General features: G+C 37.1%; 1 protein-coding gene across 1 annotated transcript in view; it reads left to right on the top strand.

The window, feature by feature from the left end:
• Nucleotides 1-21023, top strand: part of MAN1A1 (mannosidase alpha class 1A member 1) — a 165730-nt gene that overhangs the window by 85882 nt on the left and 58825 nt on the right. The window contains exon 5 of the mRNA XM_030316249.1: nt 7295-7389. Coding sequence (XP_030172109.1) covers nt 7295-7389 — 95 coding nt within the window. The remainder of the gene's footprint in view (nt 1-7294; nt 7390-21023) is intronic.

The following is a 21023-nucleotide window of genomic DNA, read 5'->3' as shown; positions in this document are numbered from 1 at the left end:
AGAACTTCCATATTAAATGTACGTTAGAAGAGGGACACATAGCTTTCTGTCATCATACTATTTACCTTCTCTAAACCCCGCACTGCCCCATTTATCTCTACAATAAACACATACTTTCCCCTTGAGAAAGTTTTTTAAAGGACCCTAATTATTTCTCAGGATCTTTTCTCTATCACAAAACCATTGTAATATTTCTTGGCATTGTCATTTATGTACCTTTGCCCCTTACAACTAAGAAAAGTTGGATAACCAATGAGAACTCCTGCCTTTCTCCTGCCCCATTCCTCAGAGTCCTGATTCAGAAATTCCTACATTTGTTGTGAATGGGAGGCACTAAGGTGGTAAGTGTTGGGACTTGCTTGACCCATGATGTGCTCTTTTAACCAACCCTTTAACTTCTCTCCCTGATGAACTTGTCTTATTTCATTTGGGCCCTATAAATCTACCTCTCTACTCTGCTCTCTGTCCGGCTCCTTCCTCTCCCCTTCTATTTGATCTCCTGTCCTCCACCACATTAATGCAGAGTGTGCACAAACAGGTACATACCTACCCCCAAATAAACACCCACCTACACCCACATAAGTGCCACCTCTCCAATCTTACCTCACCCCCAGGACCTAACTCAATCTCTTTCTTTGTTTTATTCCCATAGTTACAGCCTATATTGCACAATTTAGTCTCTATTTATGTGCTACTATTGTTTTATGGTGTATATTTTATGTTTATATAGTTCTATATGCCTGACTTGCCTTCCTGGTTGTAAGCTCCTTGAGATCAGGGATCTTTGTTTTCTCACGGATCTCTCTTATAGTCCTTATCACATTGGGAAACATGCAGTAAGTGCTTCCTAAGTCTTAAAACCAGATCGTATAGAGCAGAAAAGTACTCAGAAAGTGTCTTGTCTAGTGCCCTTCATGAAGGCACTAGATGAAAATGAAGGCCATCTTCATTGTGACAGAACTGAAAAGTAGCAGACCCTGAACTAGAACCCAGGTCTCCTGACCGCCTGTTCAGTGTACCTATTACTAGGCCACCTTGACTCTGGCTTATTTATGCTCAGGGAAATCATAGGACCAGTTCCAGGAGGAGATGGCCATGGTTTCTGCCCACATGGATACTGGTGATGTTGACCCTAAACAGCCTGAAATTCTATCTAGTATTTCTCCCCATTTTTCATCCTGCTCGCTTAATTTTATAAGATCTTCCCTGTTCAGGAGCTAGGGAATGAAATTAGAGCCCCCAGGAAAAAACTAAGAAGCTAGGGAATAGAATTGGAACCCTCAAGGAAGAATCAGTACCAAGATGCAATTTTATTAATTCATTTATCAACATTTATTCGTTTTGACTAGGAGATACTATAAAAGCAAACTTTAAAAAAAACTTTTCACTGTTAATTTTTTCATGAGAAATATTTTTAAAAAGCTAGCTAAGTCAAAAATGCCTATTCTCTAGGGTATTCTATATCCAGATTTTAAAATTATACCTATCAGAAGTTTTTTCCTTTCACTTAAACTTTGTGGTTTTCATACATTGGAAAAAAATAGTCTAAGGCACAGTTATATTGACTCTTCTTGGTTATGACTCATGGTTACTGGCAGATTAACATGCATATTCTTTTTATTCCGAATAATCAAGTTCAGGGGGATCTTAGTGCTTTACTTTTGCAGGGAAAGGAAGGACACTTGCTTCATCTAATTGCCTAAAAACTAAAAATCGAATTATACTGAATCATAGAGAAGAAAAACAAAACAATTGACAAAAGAATTCATCTAATCAAATTTATAAATTCATAAAAAATGAAGTTCATAATGCAACTTGACAAATACAACAAATAGTTCTTATTTAGAAAAATGTCAGTTTTGGGGTTTAATGAATTACAGAGAGAATGCAAAATTTGAAAAAGGCAGTGTAAGATGTGTGCACACATACATACATAGAACTCACAGGGGAGTTTCTGTGAGTCAGAAGAATTACTTGTATCTGGGGTAGAATGAAGCTGGCATTCACTTGACCACAGCTATTGAACTGTCCCACATCAGAGCATTTAATTGGGGGAATAGGGCCTCTCTGAGCATCAGTTTCATCTGTACACTAAGATTATAGAACTAGATGACCTCTGACATCCCTTCCAGCTCTAAATTTCTTCTGGATTAACTATTTTTATATATCTTTATTTAAATACTTAAACCTTTAGCAATTCTACTCTAAATTATAAAGCCACAGTAGCTCAATAACTACTTATTGGTTGAATGATTAAATTTGGCCGTGTCATGTGTGTTAATCAACTCAGCTAACGATATATAGGTTATTTTAGTTGTTTTCAGCCAAAGATATTTATCATATCTATGGCATCTTGTGCTGAAAGCTTTATGTAGCAAAAATGAGTAATAGGTAAACACTGCTTATACTAATGGGGAATTAGTGTTTGATCTTTTAACAGTGAAGTTTTCAGCTCAGCGTAAGCATTTGAAGAAAGGCTTTGATATTGATTGCGCACTTCAAACTGAAGCATGTCTGAACTGAAACTGGTTCTTTCCAGTGCCAGAGCCTTCTGTTCTTATTCATCTCCTCTTTCCTTACTCTTTGCTCTGGCGTGTAAATATTCCTGTACAGTTCTTCGGGGATCTGCAAACTAGAAAGGCAAAAAAAGCCATACATCTTGTTTACAGCCTTGTCTAATCCTATCTGTAAGGGAAAAGTAAAAAGATAAATGTTTTTATTTGATACATTCTACAATCTGAAGTTTTTAAAACACAGATCAAAAACAGCAGTAAGACTATGATGATGTTCCTTAAAAGTAGTGAAAAGATACAGGTTTGGTGCAGTTATTTTGAAATTCTTAACTTGAGACCATAAAAGTTTTTATTTAAACCTATTTGTTAGATACATGCTTGAAAGATTATTTTAGAAGCTATTTCATCATATTTTACTACCCTTCTTTCAGCAGATTACATTAGTTTTAATTTTTTGCTATGGATATCACCAGAATCTCTATGATGCAGGATCTTTTTGAAGTTTCCTTGTGGGTCGTAAGTGTCTGCCCATCTCAAATTGATTGGTACATGTTGTACAAAAACTATTTGATTTTAATGGTCATTTAAAAAAAAAAGAAAATAATCTTCTATTATCAGCATGGATTGCATTTTATTAACTGTCATTTTTCTTTTTGCTATCTTTATAAAATCCTCCCTACCAAACATAAGTGCCAGTAAATCCTGGAAACCAAGGTTGACTAAGAATTTGATGGCAAATTAACACTTCCTATCTTTACAAAAATGATAATAGGTTTGCTTTTTTGCGAGTCCCATTTTAGTACTAGCTTTATGACTTTAGAGTACTTGCTTTTCTATAAGCCCATTTAACTGGGGAAACCAAGAACCAGAAAAGTTAAGTGATGCACCCAGGCGCCTCTTGAAGTCATGGTAGAGCCAGTCTTGGGGGTACAAGAGAGTCACACAAGAAAGCATTAGAGATCTATATCTTGATTTCTGTAATCAAATGCTACATTATGTGATGCCAGTTGTCAGTGTAGGAGTTCACATAAGGCAAAGATCTTGGTCTGGAGTTGAGATTTAGACTGGGCCTTGAGCAATGGGTGAATTTGGATTGGTCACCAGGAGGTAGAAAAGGGTGTTTCAAGGTGAGAGACTCTACAAATAAGTATACAAAGGTTGCACCACCCCCCCCCAAAAAAAGGAATTATGCAAAAATATAGAGATGTTAACTAAGCTTATTGTAGTAATCATTTCACAGTGTATGCATGCATCAGATCATCATGGTATATACAATTTTACATGCCAATTGTATCTCAGTAAAGTTAGGAGGAAAATCACTTAAGAAAAAAAAAAGATACTAAAGTGGATGGACCTTGAATGAGTGACCAAGACCGTGAAGACTCAAGCTGGAGCCAGAGTGGTCTTAGAGAGAAGGAAGACAATAAATTGGTCTCATTCATAGAGGTCATTGAAAAGTCAGCAGATCAGTTTTAACCTGATGTTTTAGACAAGAGGGAATCATTATTGTTTCTTGAAGAAGAAAGTCGTATAGTAAAAAGATTCGGTAATACAGATACAGACTAATGGAAACAGGAAGGGAAATCCTGGAGAATGGGAGACTTCCTTTTTTTTTTTTTTAATGTTTATTTTTGAGAGAGAGAGAAGGAGAGAGCGCGCTCACTGAGGGGCATAGAGAGAGGGAGACACAGAATCTGAAGCAGGCTCTAGGCTCTGAACTGTTAGCACAGAGCCTGATGCAGGACTCAAACTTACAAACCACAAGATCATGACCTGAGCCAAATTTAGACGCCTAACTGACTGAGTCACCCAGGCGCCCCAAGAGGGCCTTCTTTTTTTTTATCATACCATTTCATTGTACCTGGTGATGAAAATGAGGACTATGCTCATATCACAGAAAGGGAATGAATTGGATATGAGACATTTCGGGGAAATGAACATTGACATTTGATGACTAAAGAGTGATAAATCAATAGTCAAAATGCTTCCTCTCTTGGGACCCACGGGCTGGTTGAACAGTGTCAGTGATGGAACTGGGGAAGTTTGCCTGGAATATTAAGTGATTATTTCATCTTGGACATGTTGTTTCAGAAGACAACAAGATACCCAAATTGGTGATGTGAGTACACAAGTAGAAGTATAGCACTAGAGCTGACATGGAAGGTTGAATTAGAAAATGCAAACAGGTGATGAGAACTGAGGGCTTAGCTCTTGAGAATGAATGCTGATAATAAGAGTATGTGTAATGGGGTCATAGCACACACACACACAACCTGAGGAGAAGCTACCAAAACAGCAGTGGGATAAAAGCCAAGACAAGAAAGAATTTTAAGCATTTCCTTCTAGGGAAAGTTCTTAGGGAAATACCATTATCACTATCACCGTAATGATACAGCTAACCTTTTAATGTGATTGCTGCGTGTCCTAAGATCCTTCAATATAGAAACAGTCATTTCTTTCCACAATCTTTAAAATAGTAAATGCAACTGTGGGCTTTTTTTTTTTTTTTGAGAGGGGGGGTGAGGCAGAAGAAGAGGGAGACAAAGAATCCTAAGGAGGCTCCATGCTCAGCGTGTAGCCCAAAGCAGGGCTTGATGCAGGGCTTGATCTCAAGACTGTGAGATCATGACAAGAGATGAAATCAAGAGTTGGATGCTTAACTGACTGAATCACCCAGGCACACCAGTAAATACTATTGTTATCCCCACTTTATAGATGTGGAAGCTTAGCATAGAGGGATTAAGCAATTTGTCCAAGAATACCCAATTTGAAGAAGTTGAAACTAATATTCAGGTATAGGCATTGTGTTTTCAAAGCCTTCATCCTTAACCTCCCACGCCATATGGTTATAATATCCACGATGGTATTTTAATTGCATCGTTTGACTTCCATCTTATGTAAGTTTCTTGAAAAAGGAGTTAATTAACTAACAGTTTAAAAAGTGAAACTAGGAAGTCAACAGATGGCTGGGCGGTGATTGGATAATCCCTTTCAGCAGAAAAGAATGTAGAATTCTATAGAGTAAGGCAGAGAAAGAGAAGAATATATCTTTGGGTCTGTTGTTTTTTGTTTTTTTTTTTTTTCTCCTCTCCTTCGATATACTGTTAGTGATTGAAATGGGAAATTGTCCACTTTAAAGAGAGTTATAGTAATTTGTGGGGGAAAAAAACCCCTCTGTTTTCTAGTGCTTTCTATGTATTACAAATGTCTGTGTCCTCATTTCTATACCAGGAATTAGTTTATCTAAACTGATTGTCAACCAAAACTTTACAGTAAAACTCATTACTTCCTTAATTTTCATTACTAAATGAGAGTCTGCAAAAGAGTAGGGTTTTCAAAATAGCATCAACATTGGTATTACTGGAGTATATTCATTCTGGGAGCCCAAGTGTATGCCAGGATTTCTCTGTGGGGGGACTCAGGACTTACAGCAGGAAATTATGGACTGGAACCGTTCCCTCTGGAGATGCTACACAAGACCTCTTTGACAGGGGGTTTAAAGAATGCTTTTCCACTGTCTGGGAGAGGACTTTGTTTTCATTTTTTCCATGCTTTTCAGGGTTTCCCCAGCCTTTCTCACATCTCCGTTGTTTGAGCAAGAGGCAAAGGGAAATAGTTAAGTTCCCATCCCACCATGCTCAGTCCTATACAGTATAGGAAGGAGAAGGGGCGAGGCACCTGCTTGCTGCTTCAACTGTCACAGGGAAAGCTGTAGCATGCCTTCCTTCAGTGAGACTGAATGGATGTCATCTCATTACCCTTCCTAAGGCACAATGTGCTCAAGTGAACTGGCTGCTTAAAAACTTTTGATATTTTCCCATTTTAACAGAATAGAATTCTTAGACTTATGTTTATGACACTCCACAGTTTGGGCCCATGTTGTATATGTCTGACCTTGTTTACCAGTATTCCCTCTTTTTTTGGTTAGGCAAGCTGACCTATTCCATTTCTGCTACAGGTCCCCACTTGCCTGTGTCTGTGTTTATTACACTGACGGCCCCCAGGGATACCGCTTCCACTTCCTGCCTTAATTTCTAGTATTCCTAGTCCCATTACATGCTGAGTACAGCCCTCATCTAAATGCTGTCTTCACCATAGAGCATTACAGAGTGCATCTGAACTCCCAGATGATTTTATCTCCAGTTGTCGTTCTATCTATATTCTAGATATTTATGTGCATATATCATCTTCCTTATAAATTCTGGGCATAACTTGCACCTAATTTAACTTTGTGTCTTCCATTTCACCTACACTTAACATCAGAGGAAGTTAAAACTGCAAAGAACTGAGAGGACATATAGGTTACTTGTAATAATATGTTTTTAAAACTTCTCCTTTCTCTGTGCTCTGCTGAATCAGTAAAGATGGGACAGGACCAGATCTCCCGATTTTCAGTCCAGGACTTACCCTCCAGCAGCCCTGGTTCTGCCTCTGGTTTGCATGTTGGAATCATCTGATGTCACCTGTGGTGCTTAAAAAAAATTGTGTTCCGGGAACCTCAAACCATAGAATTTAGAATCTTGAGAGTGTGATCCAGACGTCCGTATTATTCAGATCTCCCAACATGATGCTAATGTGCAACCAAGATTAGTAATAAATTCCCCACAGCACAGTGGCCCCTGGACCATTCTTGCTTTACTAGGTAATTCTATTAATTTGAGAAACTTATTTTTTCATATAAAGAAAATTTTAAAGTAGAAAAGTACTAAATGTGAGACGATAATATAACACTTTTTTGTTTTGCTTACAATAGTAGCTTACGTAACTGTTTAACTTTTCAGATATTTCGAAAGAAAGCAGTGGAACTTGGGGTAAAATTGCTACCTGCGTTTCATACTCCCTCTGGAATACCTTGGGCATTGCTGAATATAAAAAGGTAAAATTCTTCATTTTCACAACATATTTTAAGTTGGAATATTCAATTGTGGTTTAACTGGATGGATAATTTCTTGTATGATGTCAGTGACTGATACCACTGGGAGTCTTGGCATCTGTCCTAGTGTTGGAAGCTAGCAGTTTTCCAGGCCTTAGATGGGTCCCTATCATGGGATGGTATGACCCCAACAGAATCATCCAAGCCAAACGTGATTTGAGGTTTTCACTATTCATGGTGATGTTGAATATTGTCTCCCTGTAGATACCAAGAACATCCCATTATCTTTAAAATCATTGTCAAAGCATTTCACTTCCAAAGAATCCAAGTCCTAAGAGCACTTACTTCAATTAGGCTGCTGGCAGAGATACTGCAGAGCCAGAACCTTGGACCAATCAGATCTCCCATGTAAGGAACTGGTGTGACAGGTGGGGAGCACTTGGAGCTGGCCTGCCCACAGTTGTAAGGAGGGAATGGAACTGCTCCACTGACCCAGATCAGCCCAACCTTCTCATCCCATTTGGGTGGAGAATCTTGTTATGCCAAGTCCATGGGAATTTGGCTCCAAGAAAACCTGGGCTAAACAGACTTTCTGGTATTTTCCCAGGGAGTAGTTTGAATTTTTATGATAGTTGAATAGTTTGCCAATAAACAGTCTTATCTTAAGCTGCCTTCTTAACCCCTTCTCCCCCATAAGTAATTAGTTACATACGTACCTCCTTGTGGTGGTGGTGGTGGTGGTGATGATGATGATAGCTATTTTATTATCATAAAATGTCAAGCTTTGTTCTAGGGTCTTTGCGTGTATCACCATATTCAATCCCACAGTGACCCAAAAAGGTCAATACCATTGTTATCTCCATTTTACTAGTGGGACTTGCACCGCAGAGAAATTAAGTAATTTGCCTAACATCATATTGTATATAAATGGTAGAGATAGAATATGTACTTAGACATTTATACACACATCAATACATTAAAAAGTTTTCTTGTTTTTAGAAATGCCAAGAGGATGTGCAGGGTGATTTGGCAGGATTAATGCACATTTATTCTAAATTACTTATTTTAGTGACTTTCTTTCCTGAAATTAATCTTAAATAGTCAGTGAAATTAATTATTTGGTTAATAAATCAGTTAAATGTGACGCTTTGTTTTCATTTGTATGTTATATATCGATACCTGACATCACACTGTACCTGTTTATAATTGTGTGTGTGTGTGTGTGTGTGTGTGTGTGTGTGTGTGTGTGTGTGTGTGTTTGAGGTGGGGATGTTAAGTCAGTAAGGCAGGGAGAGGGAGAGTCCACCAAAGTAGGCCATGTTAACTTGAGTTCTCTATTGTATGATGTGATATCTCAGGATCCGCTTTTCCCTTTAGAGGTCTGACAGCTCTCTCTTCCACCTTGAAGGTCATAGCATACACTGCAGGGACTCAAAGCAAGAGTGGGTGTGTGCTTGGCCTGGAGGCAGTATGGTGTTTGTTTGGAGGTCCGTGAGTTTTTTATTTGGCTCATGTAGATCACCTATAATAGGCTTCTATATCTTTGGACTTTGTATTTATAGAAAATACTCTGACCTAGAAACGACTCTGCCACCTGAAATAAGACCTGGTTATGAAAACACTTTGCACATTTAACACTTTTTTTTCCTACTTACCCTCTGAGAAAAAAAATGATATAAGCATAATAATACACTGAGTTAAGTGGTTATCAGGAGACCTGGTTCCAGGTATTTTACAGCCACTCTGAGCGTCTTTCGAGCAATCATTTCAGCTCCCCAGGATTATTTGTAAACTGGAAGTTAGGCCACTTCAGTAGTTGCTTCGTGCACCTTTTCAGGTTTATAGGCCATTTGGAAATTCTGATGGAACATGGCCCTCTCCTCATAAAATGCACATTCCTGACTACACATATTTTTGCACAATTTCCAAAAGCTAACAGCACCATCGGAGCCCACCTAGAACCTAAGAACCCTAAGTTTAAAATACTGACGTGAATGATCTCTCCAACTTCTACTCTAAGATTCTGCGGAACTAATTTGCATTGTTTCCTGGAGGGTAATTAAATAAGGCCCTGCTGAAACTAGCAGAGAGAGGTGTGCACCTCCATCATTGCCCAAGTTCAGTCAATTATTGTAAGGTGCACGTATCATTCAGTTAGTTCTAGCCTCTCTCAAAATAAGCATAAGAAATTAGATTCTTTTCAAGCATATTTAATTTTACTTAGTGTTTGCTTCCAACAGCCAAGAGGCTTTTTCCTTAGTTAAAACTATCCTTCGTGTATAGTGGAGGTAGTTTTCAGTACACAAAGGAATACTTCTAAAAACTTAAATACTGAGGAATCCTCTATTATCCTCTATTGTCTATACCTCTTGAAAATTCATCAGCTGGGGCATGGAGTTTTTTTTAAAAGCTTATTTTGAATGTATAGTATTTTACATTAGAATTTTTTAAGTTCAAAGATTACAGGAAAATTATATATGTTAAAAACTAATGTGTCATTTTATTATATTCTCTAATGTTTTCCCGTAAAACTAGAGGAAATTAGGTGACCACTCAAGAGCTGATGGGAACACTTTTAATTTCTTCCTGGGCGATTTGTATGAAATTTTTTATTATACATTTTTTCCATTCTCAATCCCATTTACTAAATAGCACTGACTTGCCCAAATTCACAAAATAAGCCATGGCAGAATTAATAGTGATATCAATCCACTGAAATTCCTCATATCCCTTTGCGTAATCAAGTATACTCATAGAATTCATTCTCCGTCCGGCTGTGAGGCTTGTTTATTACCTTAAAGAATATCCTCTAGGAAAAGAAGCCAGAGTTTCATATTTATCTGTAATAAGTGCCTTTCAGGATGTGTGGTTCATGTCAACCTGTGTATATGTGCTGTTTCCTCTGAGTATCTGTATTTTTACAGTATGTGCCAGAGGATAAGGGACAGCTGGCATGGAGCTTCTTTTCTAGTTTTTTGACGGCTGTCACCAGTAAAATTTTCAAAGGAGAGGGGAAAAATATGTCTGGCAAAAACATATTTTCTTAATTATCTTCTCAGAATAAGGGAGTGTCTGTGGAATGATTCCCACAAGAAAAAAAGTGCTTGAGGGTGCTTTTTAGAATACAGTAGCTACATACTCACTGTTGACTGGCTTTGAGAATTTTGGCAATAATTACGATGGGAGCGGTATAGAATATTCTGTCTGTAATATCATAGTTCTCTTGCTTCTCAATTTTAAAAATAGGGATGCTGCTCTTTGCCAACACCTATATGCTAACAAAAAATGTGAACTTATTGGTGTTATCTATTCACATCCCTCTAGTATTCAGATTATTGCCTGAAGATAATTGGTTTCTTTACCTTTCTGTTGTAAGAAATAAGCATTTATTTTAGTCCCTGCTGTGATAAAGTTTCTGTACTGGGTCCTGGGAAGATTTTCTGTTTCTTTTCACTTTATTTAAAAAGACAACCGACATGATCTTTCCCTCAGGGTATTCACGGCCTGGTTGGTAAAGCAGAATATATTTTTTATATGTTACTATATTATACACTCACTCAAGTAACTGATGAATGTAAACTGGTCTGTGCCAAGGAGAGATAATAAGTACTCACCGAGTTGAATTTAAAGCAAGCAGTAGTTTGAATTGAGGAGGTTTATGCATTTGGAGCCAAAACACCAATAAGCCAAATTGGTTTTCAGCATTTGTGCAAACTGAGAATAGCAGAGAATCTAAATAATTTACTCATGTTCCACATTAGGAATTCTGTCCCAAAAATCTGTTCAGAAAAAATAGTTATATAATTATCTCTTTTGCTACATCTGTAATAATTCTTAATTCAAGAGCTGCTATATTATCTTGTAAGTTAATCGGAATTGTGATTTAATAGCAAGCGGTAATTTGAACAGATACCTGGGTGTCATACACAGGACCTGATTCGACTAACATACCAGCTTCACCAATACAATAGCAGAATGAAGATGTGTGTATTATATAACACCTCTGTTAAAAGGAAAGCATGGCCTTTTTAGTAGATTAGATTTTTGGTAGAACTCAATTTCTCTAATGTGCAAATGTCAAAATTTGATGTCTGATCTTATTACTGTGAACAGGAGGCCCTATGCATTCTTTTTCTCCACCCTACAGAAGAAAAATCACCTCTGTGGTTTGTAAAATAAAGCATTTCACTATTTCCATATTTCTAGGTGTAATTCAAGCCTAGATAGAGTAAACTTACTAGATTTGGAGTTTTCTCCAGTGTGTTCTTAATTTAAAATAATATAGTTAATGTTCCCATTACTCATTTCTATCACAAGGCCTACAATCTGGGCATTCCTAATAATTATTCTGTCTTTCTTGATAAATGAGTTAGTTTTAGCTATATACTATTTTATCACTTGTTTCTCTTTGTGGATTTTTCCAAACTGACACTTGCCTGGTGGTTATATTAGGTTAGTGGAACTGTCTATAGCGTGTGCTTTTGTGGCGCACATCAAGGGATGTGCTGGGAAGTGACTGATCTCCGTTCCAGCTCTCGTTAGTCAGCAAGGTGATGAATGAGCACAACTCCTTCACCTATTCTTATTTCCTGCTTTGTAAAACCTTATTTACTGACTGCTCTAATTATGCAACACAACAGCATATTGTATCATTAGTTACATTGCAATTTGTATTATTATTATAATTAAATTGCAAATTGCTTTACTTTAACTGAAATGGGGCCTTAATTAAGAATACTACATAGCTTAAGGTTTTCTAATAGTGAAAGATTATCCTGTGTGAAGCATGTACTATAGTAACAAAAGGCAGTAGCCCCCTTATTGGGTTTTACTTTGGGGTGTAAATGCTTAAGTATTATTGTAGCTGGTTTCAGTAGACACAAACTATGAAAGACCATCTAATTAAGCTAAATATTTTTAAAAATATTTTCCATATATCTCCCTGTGTTTTATTTGAGAGTTGAAATATAAATGTTCATATTATTAAACTTATTAAATTTTAAGATGAAGCAAATACAATCTTAGACTTTAAGTCACAAGAATAATATTTTAAAAATCAAGAAACAAATTTTTTGAACATGAACAGATCAGACTTATTTAATGATTCTCTAATATTCTGATGCAAAATGCTGAAAAAGGTTCTGTAGCAGTGATACAACCTGAGTGTAAAATCAGTGTTGTGTCTTATCTTTATCTTTTATTTATATATTTTGTGGATCTGCTAAAAATTCAAAGTTCAAGCAACCCTAGAAAAGAAGGAAGTTCCACTTTTTCCAAGCATCTTAAGCTAACCTACTCTGTTTTTATTTTTCCTTATTGAATGTTTTAATAATAACTATATTTTAAGGTTTTCATACTGACATGCACAAAGTTATCAATGTCAGACATTAGAATATCAGTACCATAGTTAAAGCTGCTGTTTATGAACATTGTCAATATAGCTCTTGGCCTTGGATAAGTCACTAAACTGAGTTACCTTCTCATAAAGTAAAATAATAATAGTAATTTTACTTATCCTAATGACCTCATAAAGTTTTTTTGTGGAAATCTAATGGTTTAATTATAAAATATCATTTCGAAGTGGTGTGAAATAAATGTAAGTTGAAATTATTATTAATTTTTGTTCTTCTCAATTTTCATTATAAAATTATGTGGTGTGTATAGTATTTTATATTATAGAAAATAGCACATAACTAAAACTAATTTGGTCTTGATACTTCTTTTATAGCAGTTTTTAAGTTTTTAAGCTACTCAGTGCTTATAACCCATTCTCAAGTTTCATTTTTGAGGTCAGGAAGAGAGATGGTATTTGTAGAACCAGCTGGAAATATAGAGAGAATGTCTCCATGTAGTACATGTAGGATTGTGCTGGTTCCATACTCAAATATTTGTTATTTTTTAGAATATTTTGGAATCAGCCTATAGGTTCCAATCTCAGTTTCCTCTCTAAAATTATATTTATTGGTGAATTGTCTCCTCTAGAAATAAGAACTGCTCCATCCATAAGATTTAAGAAGTGTGTGAGGCAATAAAAGGCAATGGTCTTTTCCCATGTCCCACATATTAGATAGTGTTTAATTAATATGGCATAAACCTGGTCCATAAGAAGGTATGTGCACTCTTGCTGTAAATATCTGTAGAGCCCTCCTTCCTAGTTCTTAGGCTGTCTCACTTCTACTGAGGGTCTGACTGCTATGGTTACTTTCTGTCAGTGATTCTCAACCTTTCCAGTGCTTTAGAATAACTAGGGCATTTAAAAATACATATTTTTTGCTGCCTCCCTGTCCCCAGGTCTGTTTCATTTGGCTTGGAGTATGGTCTTGGCATTTTTCAAATCTCCTCAGCTATTCCAATGTTCACCTGGGGTTGAAAATCACTGCATTAAGTCTAGTGTTTATATGCTGAGAATAGCTTCATTTCTCTTCTCAATTACCTTTGAAAACATTTCCCTGCCCAACTGATGGTCAGTTTAACTTTAGAAATATAGAAATATTAGAAAATTGGTATGAAAATACCCAGCTTTAATAGAATAGTAGTTCTCAAATTTTAGAGTGTATAAGAATTGCCTAGAGAGTTTGTTAAAAACAAATATTGTTGGCTGCCCCCTAAGAGTTTCTGACTGGACAGGTTTTTGGTAAGTCTCAATAATTTGCATTTCTACCCAGATCCAGCTGACGCAGAGGCTGATGCTACCAATGCTGCTGATGCTCAAGGACCATACTTTGAGAACCATCGTAATATAAGAAATGAGCCATAAGAGCTAGTTAGTTTCTTAAATCTCAGAGCTGCTCAGTGAAGCCCCCAACTCCAAACATCCTTGAGGGGTGAGGAGTGGCGGAGGAGAGGGGAGGGAGGATTCTGTTTCTATGACTAGTTTATTTTGTTAATAATTACCCAACTCTTTCAATTAATTCTAAGCAGTTTATTGCCTCTTCTGGAAAGCACTGATTCCAGACATTAATTACCCCCAAAAAAAGTTTACATGTTTTTTCCCTTGCACTATTATTTTTTTTTTAATTCAGTAAGACTAGAAAGCAAATGTTGGTCCATTTTAGCATAGAGGGGAACAAAAAAACATTTTCAATGAAGGACTTCGGGGTAACATAGAAAGGAGAGCCATTTGTGTAAAAGCCATTCCTATGGCTCAGGCAAAGCAACTTTATTTTAAGCAGCTGGTGACCTGGTCCTATACCTGAGGGCATTCCAGAGCCCAAGAAGCTATGATCATCCTCCCATCAGAAGAGGAGGAGGGAACCCAGGCTTCTTCTGGATCATTTAATTCTCTCGCCAAGCGTCAGATCACTATATCTGTGCCAAGCACTCCATAGCTTGACCAAACTAAAGGCATTTATTTATTGCAAGTGGAAAATAAGGATAGCAACACTTAATTTAAAGGTACTTTGTGTATATCCTCCTTTATTGGGACATAAGGGACAAGAAATTCTGAATAAAGGATGCTTTGCTATTCCTTAGTCATGCGTTGTGAGGCAGTAAGAATTTCAAGAACCTAATGGCGTCTGAACTGTTCCATTTCTTCCCACTCCTCTGGCCATAATTGAAGTTAATACCCAGGTAAATGAGGTTTTCAGTGTCTTTTATTCCCTGGAGGAAGGAGCAGACCATATCTGTCTTTGCACACAGCCTCTAACAGTCCTCATTACTTCTCTACACCACCCCACCCTCTTGCTTCATGAATTCCCGTCTGCCACAGACCACTTCTGCTGCTGCGCTTCGGTGGGGCAGTGGCAGAAAGTTGACATGTGAATGGAGTAAACTGGCTGATGTTTTATTCAACCATGGATTAGATGCTGAAAAAATGTGTGGGTTTTTTTTTTTTTCTGTATTTCCTGAAGTGCCCACACTTAAAGCTAAATTACAGCATATGAGTAATTAAAGTGCAAAAATTTATCAAAGGTGATGTGTAGGCAATTGAGAGATAATCTACCCCAAGAGGGCTGCTTAAATCCCTTAAAAAATGGCTTGTGGTATGTGGGAAGGCTGGTAAGAGGCCTTCCTCACTATTCAGTTCTTGGCAGATAGATCCTTGGTACAAAATGCACGGAACTGGATTGTTAAATATGACCACTACTTTCCCCCACAGCATCCCACTGTTGAAGCAGTTAACTCCCCAGGACAATTTTAAGGACAATTATAGTTATTTGAATGCAACAAACTCAAAGTGGCTTTCATCTCAAGTTTTTCAAATGCTCAGAACTAGTATTTTAGGGATTCAGCTTTGTTCACTGTATTCACACAATTGGTGGCAAATCAGACTTGGCAATTGGAAATGTATTCTGTGTACAGGACTTAAATTAGGAACAAGTCAGAACACATAATTCATACAGTGCCTTTACAGGTCAGCAGTGGAATAATCTTTTCAAGGAGCCTGCTATCCCAGATTTTTAATGAAGCAGCAATCAATTTTCCTGTGATTAATCTCAAGACCAGGCTCATGTTTTTAGTGTGGGGCAAACCTTTCAAATATCTAATTAATAAAGTTTAATTTAAAAGTTTATGAAATCGTTTGATTAGATGTTTGGAAATCAGCCTAGGTATCAAAGCAATTTCTCAGCCCTTATTATTGTTAATCATTGTAAATATTCAACTAACTATATTGAATCTTTGGGAATTGGAAGGTCAATATAAAATATTTATACTACAGCCAATAATTTTTAAAAGCCTTACACTCTCAGTGGGTATATTAACCACTCCATGTTTTCTGCTCATGCAGTAGTGGTTGTAGTTGATCTGTTCTAAAAAGTGGGATGAACAGGAATTGATTGCTGTCTCTTTTATTAACTAGAAAAAGAAAAGTGATGGAGCAATAATAAGAATTAATTGTAATTTACTAATCTGGAAATTAATGTGCAGCTGGGCATGAGTACAAGCAATGCAATTTGGTGATTTAGCAATCATGACAAATTATCTTCATCTGTAAGGTAGATAGTTGCTAGCATTTCTTTATTTGATTTTTAGTAACAGACCTAGTTTTAGGAAGACCTTATATGAAGGCTCATATTGCCCTTTTATCCTGGAAATGTCAGTTGGAGTTTAGCATTATTAATTAGGTCTCACTTTCCCTCTTTGTCATGTCATGCTATAGTTTTTATGGAACATTTGTACAAAACAGTGATTACTGGTAATTGACCTGCATATGTTGAATAATCTTAAGATGCTACTGAGGGTTTAATGTACCTTGTAAATTGAGAGGCTTCCAATTAAGTTGAGTTCTTAAGATAATCACTTTCAAAACTAATCAAGTAATAGGACATTAGTAAAGCTCTTATTGACTTAATTGTGACAAATTAATAAACAGACCCAGTGCAATTACTATAATGGTTCTGTCAGTGAGCAGTTTTCCAAAACTTAAACGTAAATCTATTCTACCCCCTGGAAGTACAATAAAAGTTACATAAACCATTTTAAGGTGGATATCATTTCCAATAGCTGTGTGTGAGTACAGTGTAGTGTTGTGTCACTTCCTTTTTAAATATGACTGCATTTATTGCAGAACCCTTAAAGCATATGATTTTATAAGAGATCTTCTGTATGCCTTGAACAAAATGATTACACGCTCTTGAGTTCTCCCATCTTTAGTTTTCTATGCCTGTGCCCTTGGGGTTGGTGCCCTCTCTCCTTGGAGAGCCATAGAATGTCCTGTCCTAATCTCAGTCCCCAAGAGCTGTCAGCATAGTGCCTTTTTATACCTAGTTGGCACTCTGCAAATGGACTTTGGGAAATAAATGAATTATGAATTACAGATTTGCCATAATTTTTTAATATCTGACAGTGCCAATTTCTATGACTTTGCTGATTGCATTTAAGAAAATGGCATCAGAAAGAACGGGAATAGAAGTCCTGCTTCCACTAATTTAAGAATAGTATGACAAATATAAATATTTCTCCAAGAGCACCAAACTATGTGTTTAAAATGCTGCATTTTACTGAATATGACTCTATTAAAAAATAACATGATCACATATCTTCTTTCTCCAAGCTTTGATTTTCTCATTTGTTAAAGTAGAATTAATAAATTGTATCAGTTTTCCTGAGATGATGTTTATGACAGAATGCAGAAATTCAAGAAGTCAGGCGTCTTTTAGATCCATAAGTGTGGATCACTATGGAATTTCAGGATCCTGAAATCATCATGGTAGACATCCATACCACCCATCCATACTACCTGTGTTTAAGTTAGACCTTAGCACAGAAAAATGGACTTTCATGTAAAGAAGTGTGTGCATACGTGCGTGTGTGTATAATAGGTATACACACATTTGTAATTCTAACATGACTCTCATGTTCAGTTTGTGACTCATGGTCTTCCTCAAACAAGGGAAGCATTGTAGAGACCTCATAGTAATTGTCATTATCTGGAACAACAAAGGGAAGTCAAGTACCCAATTTAACTACATGGCTGAAGAAGGATTGTTTTTAAATTATTATAATAACCTAAAATAAGGATTGCAGTAAGGACTAAAATTGCGGTGATTTCATTAATTGTGAGGCATTAAAATAGTGGTTCTGGAACTTAATAGGAAAAAATTCATGTTAACATCGTATAAATGCAGCACTTTTAACCATTTGTTTACATGCAATTACTGTAGCTAATCACATGATGGAATTTGCAGCCCACTATTATATCAGCACCATAAGCCCATGGTTTTTAAGCTTTTTTGCCCTCTTATCAATGAGATATTTTTGAGCACTCACCCAGAACATGTACTCTTATTTGTAAATTATGTATATATGGACCGCTGTATTAATATGTCCTATACATTTGCAAACACTCAAAAAGTAGAATTGTAAAGGATAAGAAATAGATGAGGAAATAAAGTATTTTAGTAAGAAATGAGTGTTGGGGCACCTGGGTGGCTCAGTCGGTTAAGCATTCGACTCTTGATTTTGGCTCAGGTCGTGATCTCACGGATTCATGAGTTCAGGCCTCACCACACTACCTCCATTAGGCTATACACTGACAGCTTGAAGCCTGCTGGGGATTCCCTGTCTCCCTCTGTCTATCCCTCGCCTGCTCACACTCATTGGCGCACTCACACATGTGTACCCTGCCTCAAATATAAATAAACATTTTTTAAAAAAGGAGTACATGAATGATCATTTTAGACAGTGTAGTGTGATTTTATTTTTCATTTCAGTTTAAGGCTTATGATACCGTGAGTGTTTCAAAGGTCCCATTCTGTTTTCCTTATTTCAAAATTTGGTTTTAACTCTGTCCAGAAGGAAAAGGTAGCAAAGTTGTATTGGTGAGAGAAGTGTGGCACTGGCTGACTTTCCTAAAACATGATGTTTGCATTAAATCCCATCCTTTGGTTATGCAAAGAATATTCTTGTAATTGTGCCAGGAAATGTCAGTCTTTCCTGATATCATCCTTTGTTCTTGCAAAGTAAAAGAAACAAAAACCTCTGGAACTCTTCCTTTAGAAGATTTTAAAGCAGAATAGAAACTTCCATTCTTTTTTTTTTTTTTTTATGAAATTTATTGACAAATTGGTTTCCATACAACACCCAGTGCTCATCCCAAAAGGTGCCCTCCTCAATACCCATCACCCACCCTCCCCTCCCTCCCACCCCCCATCAACCCTCAGTTTGTTCTCAGTTTTTAACAGTCTCTTATGCTTTGGCTCTCTCCCACTCTAACCTCTTTTTTTTTTTTTTCCTTCCCCTCCCCCATGGGTTCCTGTTAAGTTTCTCAGGATCCACATAAGAGTGAAACCATATGGTATCTGTCTTTCTCTGTATGGCTTATTTCACTTAGCATTACACTCTCCAGTTCCATCCACGTTGCTACAAAGGGCCATATTTCATTTTTTCTCATTGCCACATAGTATTCCATTGTGTATATAAACCATAATTTCTTTATCCATTCATCAGTTGATGGACACTTAGGCTCTTTCCATAATTTGGCTATTGTTGAGAGTGCTGCTATGAACATTGGGGTACAAGTGCCCCTATGCATCAGTACTCCTGTATCCCTTGGATAAATTCCTAGCAGTGCTATTGCTGGGTCATAGGGTAGGTCTATTTTTAATTTTCTGAGGAACCTCCACACTGCTTTCCAGAGCGGCTGCACCAATTTGCATTCCCACCAACAGTGCAAGAGGGTTCCCGTTTCTCCACATCCTCTCCAGCATCTATAGTCTCCTGATTTGTTCATTTTGGCCACTCTGACTGGCGTGAGGTGATACCTGAGTGTGGTTTTGATTTGTATTTCCCTGATAAGGAGCGACGCTGAACATCTTTTCATGTGCCTGTTGGCCATCTGGATGTCTTCTTTAGAGAAGTGTCTATTCATGTTTTCTGCCCATTTCTTCACTGGGTTATTTGTTTTTCGGGTGTGGAGTTTGGTGAGCTCTTTATAGATTTTAGATACTAGCCCTTTGTCCGATATGTCATTTGCAAATATCTTTTCCCATTCCGTTGGTTGCCTTTTAGTTTTGTTGGTTGTTTCCTTTGCCGTGCAGAAGCTTTTTATCTTCATAAGGTCCCAGTAATTCACTTTTGCTTTTAATTCCCTTGCCTTTGGGGATGTGTCGAGTAAGAGATTGCTACGGCTGAGGTCAGAGAGGTCTTTTCCTGCTTTCTCCTCTAAGGTTTTGATGGTGTCCTGTCTCACATTTAGGTCCTTTATCCATTTTGAGTTTATTTTTGTAAATGGTGTGAGAAAGTGGTCTAGTTTCAACCTTCTGCATGTTGCTGTCCAGTTCTCCCAGCACCATTTGTTAAAGAGGCTGTCTTTTTTCCATTGGATGTTCTTTCCTGCTTTGTCAAAGATGAGTTGGCCATACGTTTGTGGGTCTAGTTCTGGGGTTTCTATTCTATTCCATTGGTCTGTGTGTCTGTTTTTGTGCCAATACCATGCTGTCTTGATGATGATAGCTTTGTAGTAGAGGCTAAAGTCTGGGATTGTGATGCCTCCTGCTTTGGTCTTCTTCTTCAAAATTCCTTTGGCTATTCGGGGCCTTTTGTGGTTCCATATGAATTTTAGGATTGCTTGTTCTAATTTCGAGAAGAATGCTGGTGCAATTTTGATTGGGATTGCATTGAATGTGTAGATAGCTTTGGGTAGTATTGACATTTTGACAATATTTATTTTTCCAATCCATGAGCAGGGAATGTCTTTCCATTTCTTTAAGTCTTCTTCAATTACCTTCATAAGCTTTCTATAGTTTTCAGCATACAGATCCTTTACATCTTTGGTTAGATTTATTCCTAGGTATTTTATGCTTCTTGGTGCAATTGTGAATGGGATCATTTTCTTTATTTGTCTTTCTGTTGCTTCATTGTTAGTGTATAAGAATGCAACTGATTTCTGGACATTGATTTTGTATCCTGCAACTTTGCTGAATTCATGTATCAGTTCTAGCAGACTTTTGGTGGAGTCTATCGGATTTTCCATGTATAATATCATGTCATCTGCAAAAAGCGAAAGCTTGACTTCATCTTTGCCAATTTGGATGCCTTTGATTTCCTTTTGTTGTCTGATTGCTGATGCTAGAACTTCCAGCACTATGTTAAACAACAGCAGTGAGAGTGGGCATCCCTGTCGTGTTCCTGATCTCAGGGAAAAAGCTCTCAGTTTTTCCCCGTTGAGGATGATGTTGGCTGTGGGCTTTTCA

Source organism: Lynx canadensis, chromosome B2 (genome assembly GCF_007474595.2).
Source record: "Lynx canadensis isolate LIC74 chromosome B2, mLynCan4.pri.v2, whole genome shotgun sequence".
NCBI lineage: Eukaryota > Metazoa > Chordata > Mammalia > Carnivora > Felidae > Lynx > Lynx canadensis.
The sequence above is the reverse complement of the archived record's forward strand: the minus strand, read 5'-3'. Positions and strand labels throughout refer to the sequence as shown.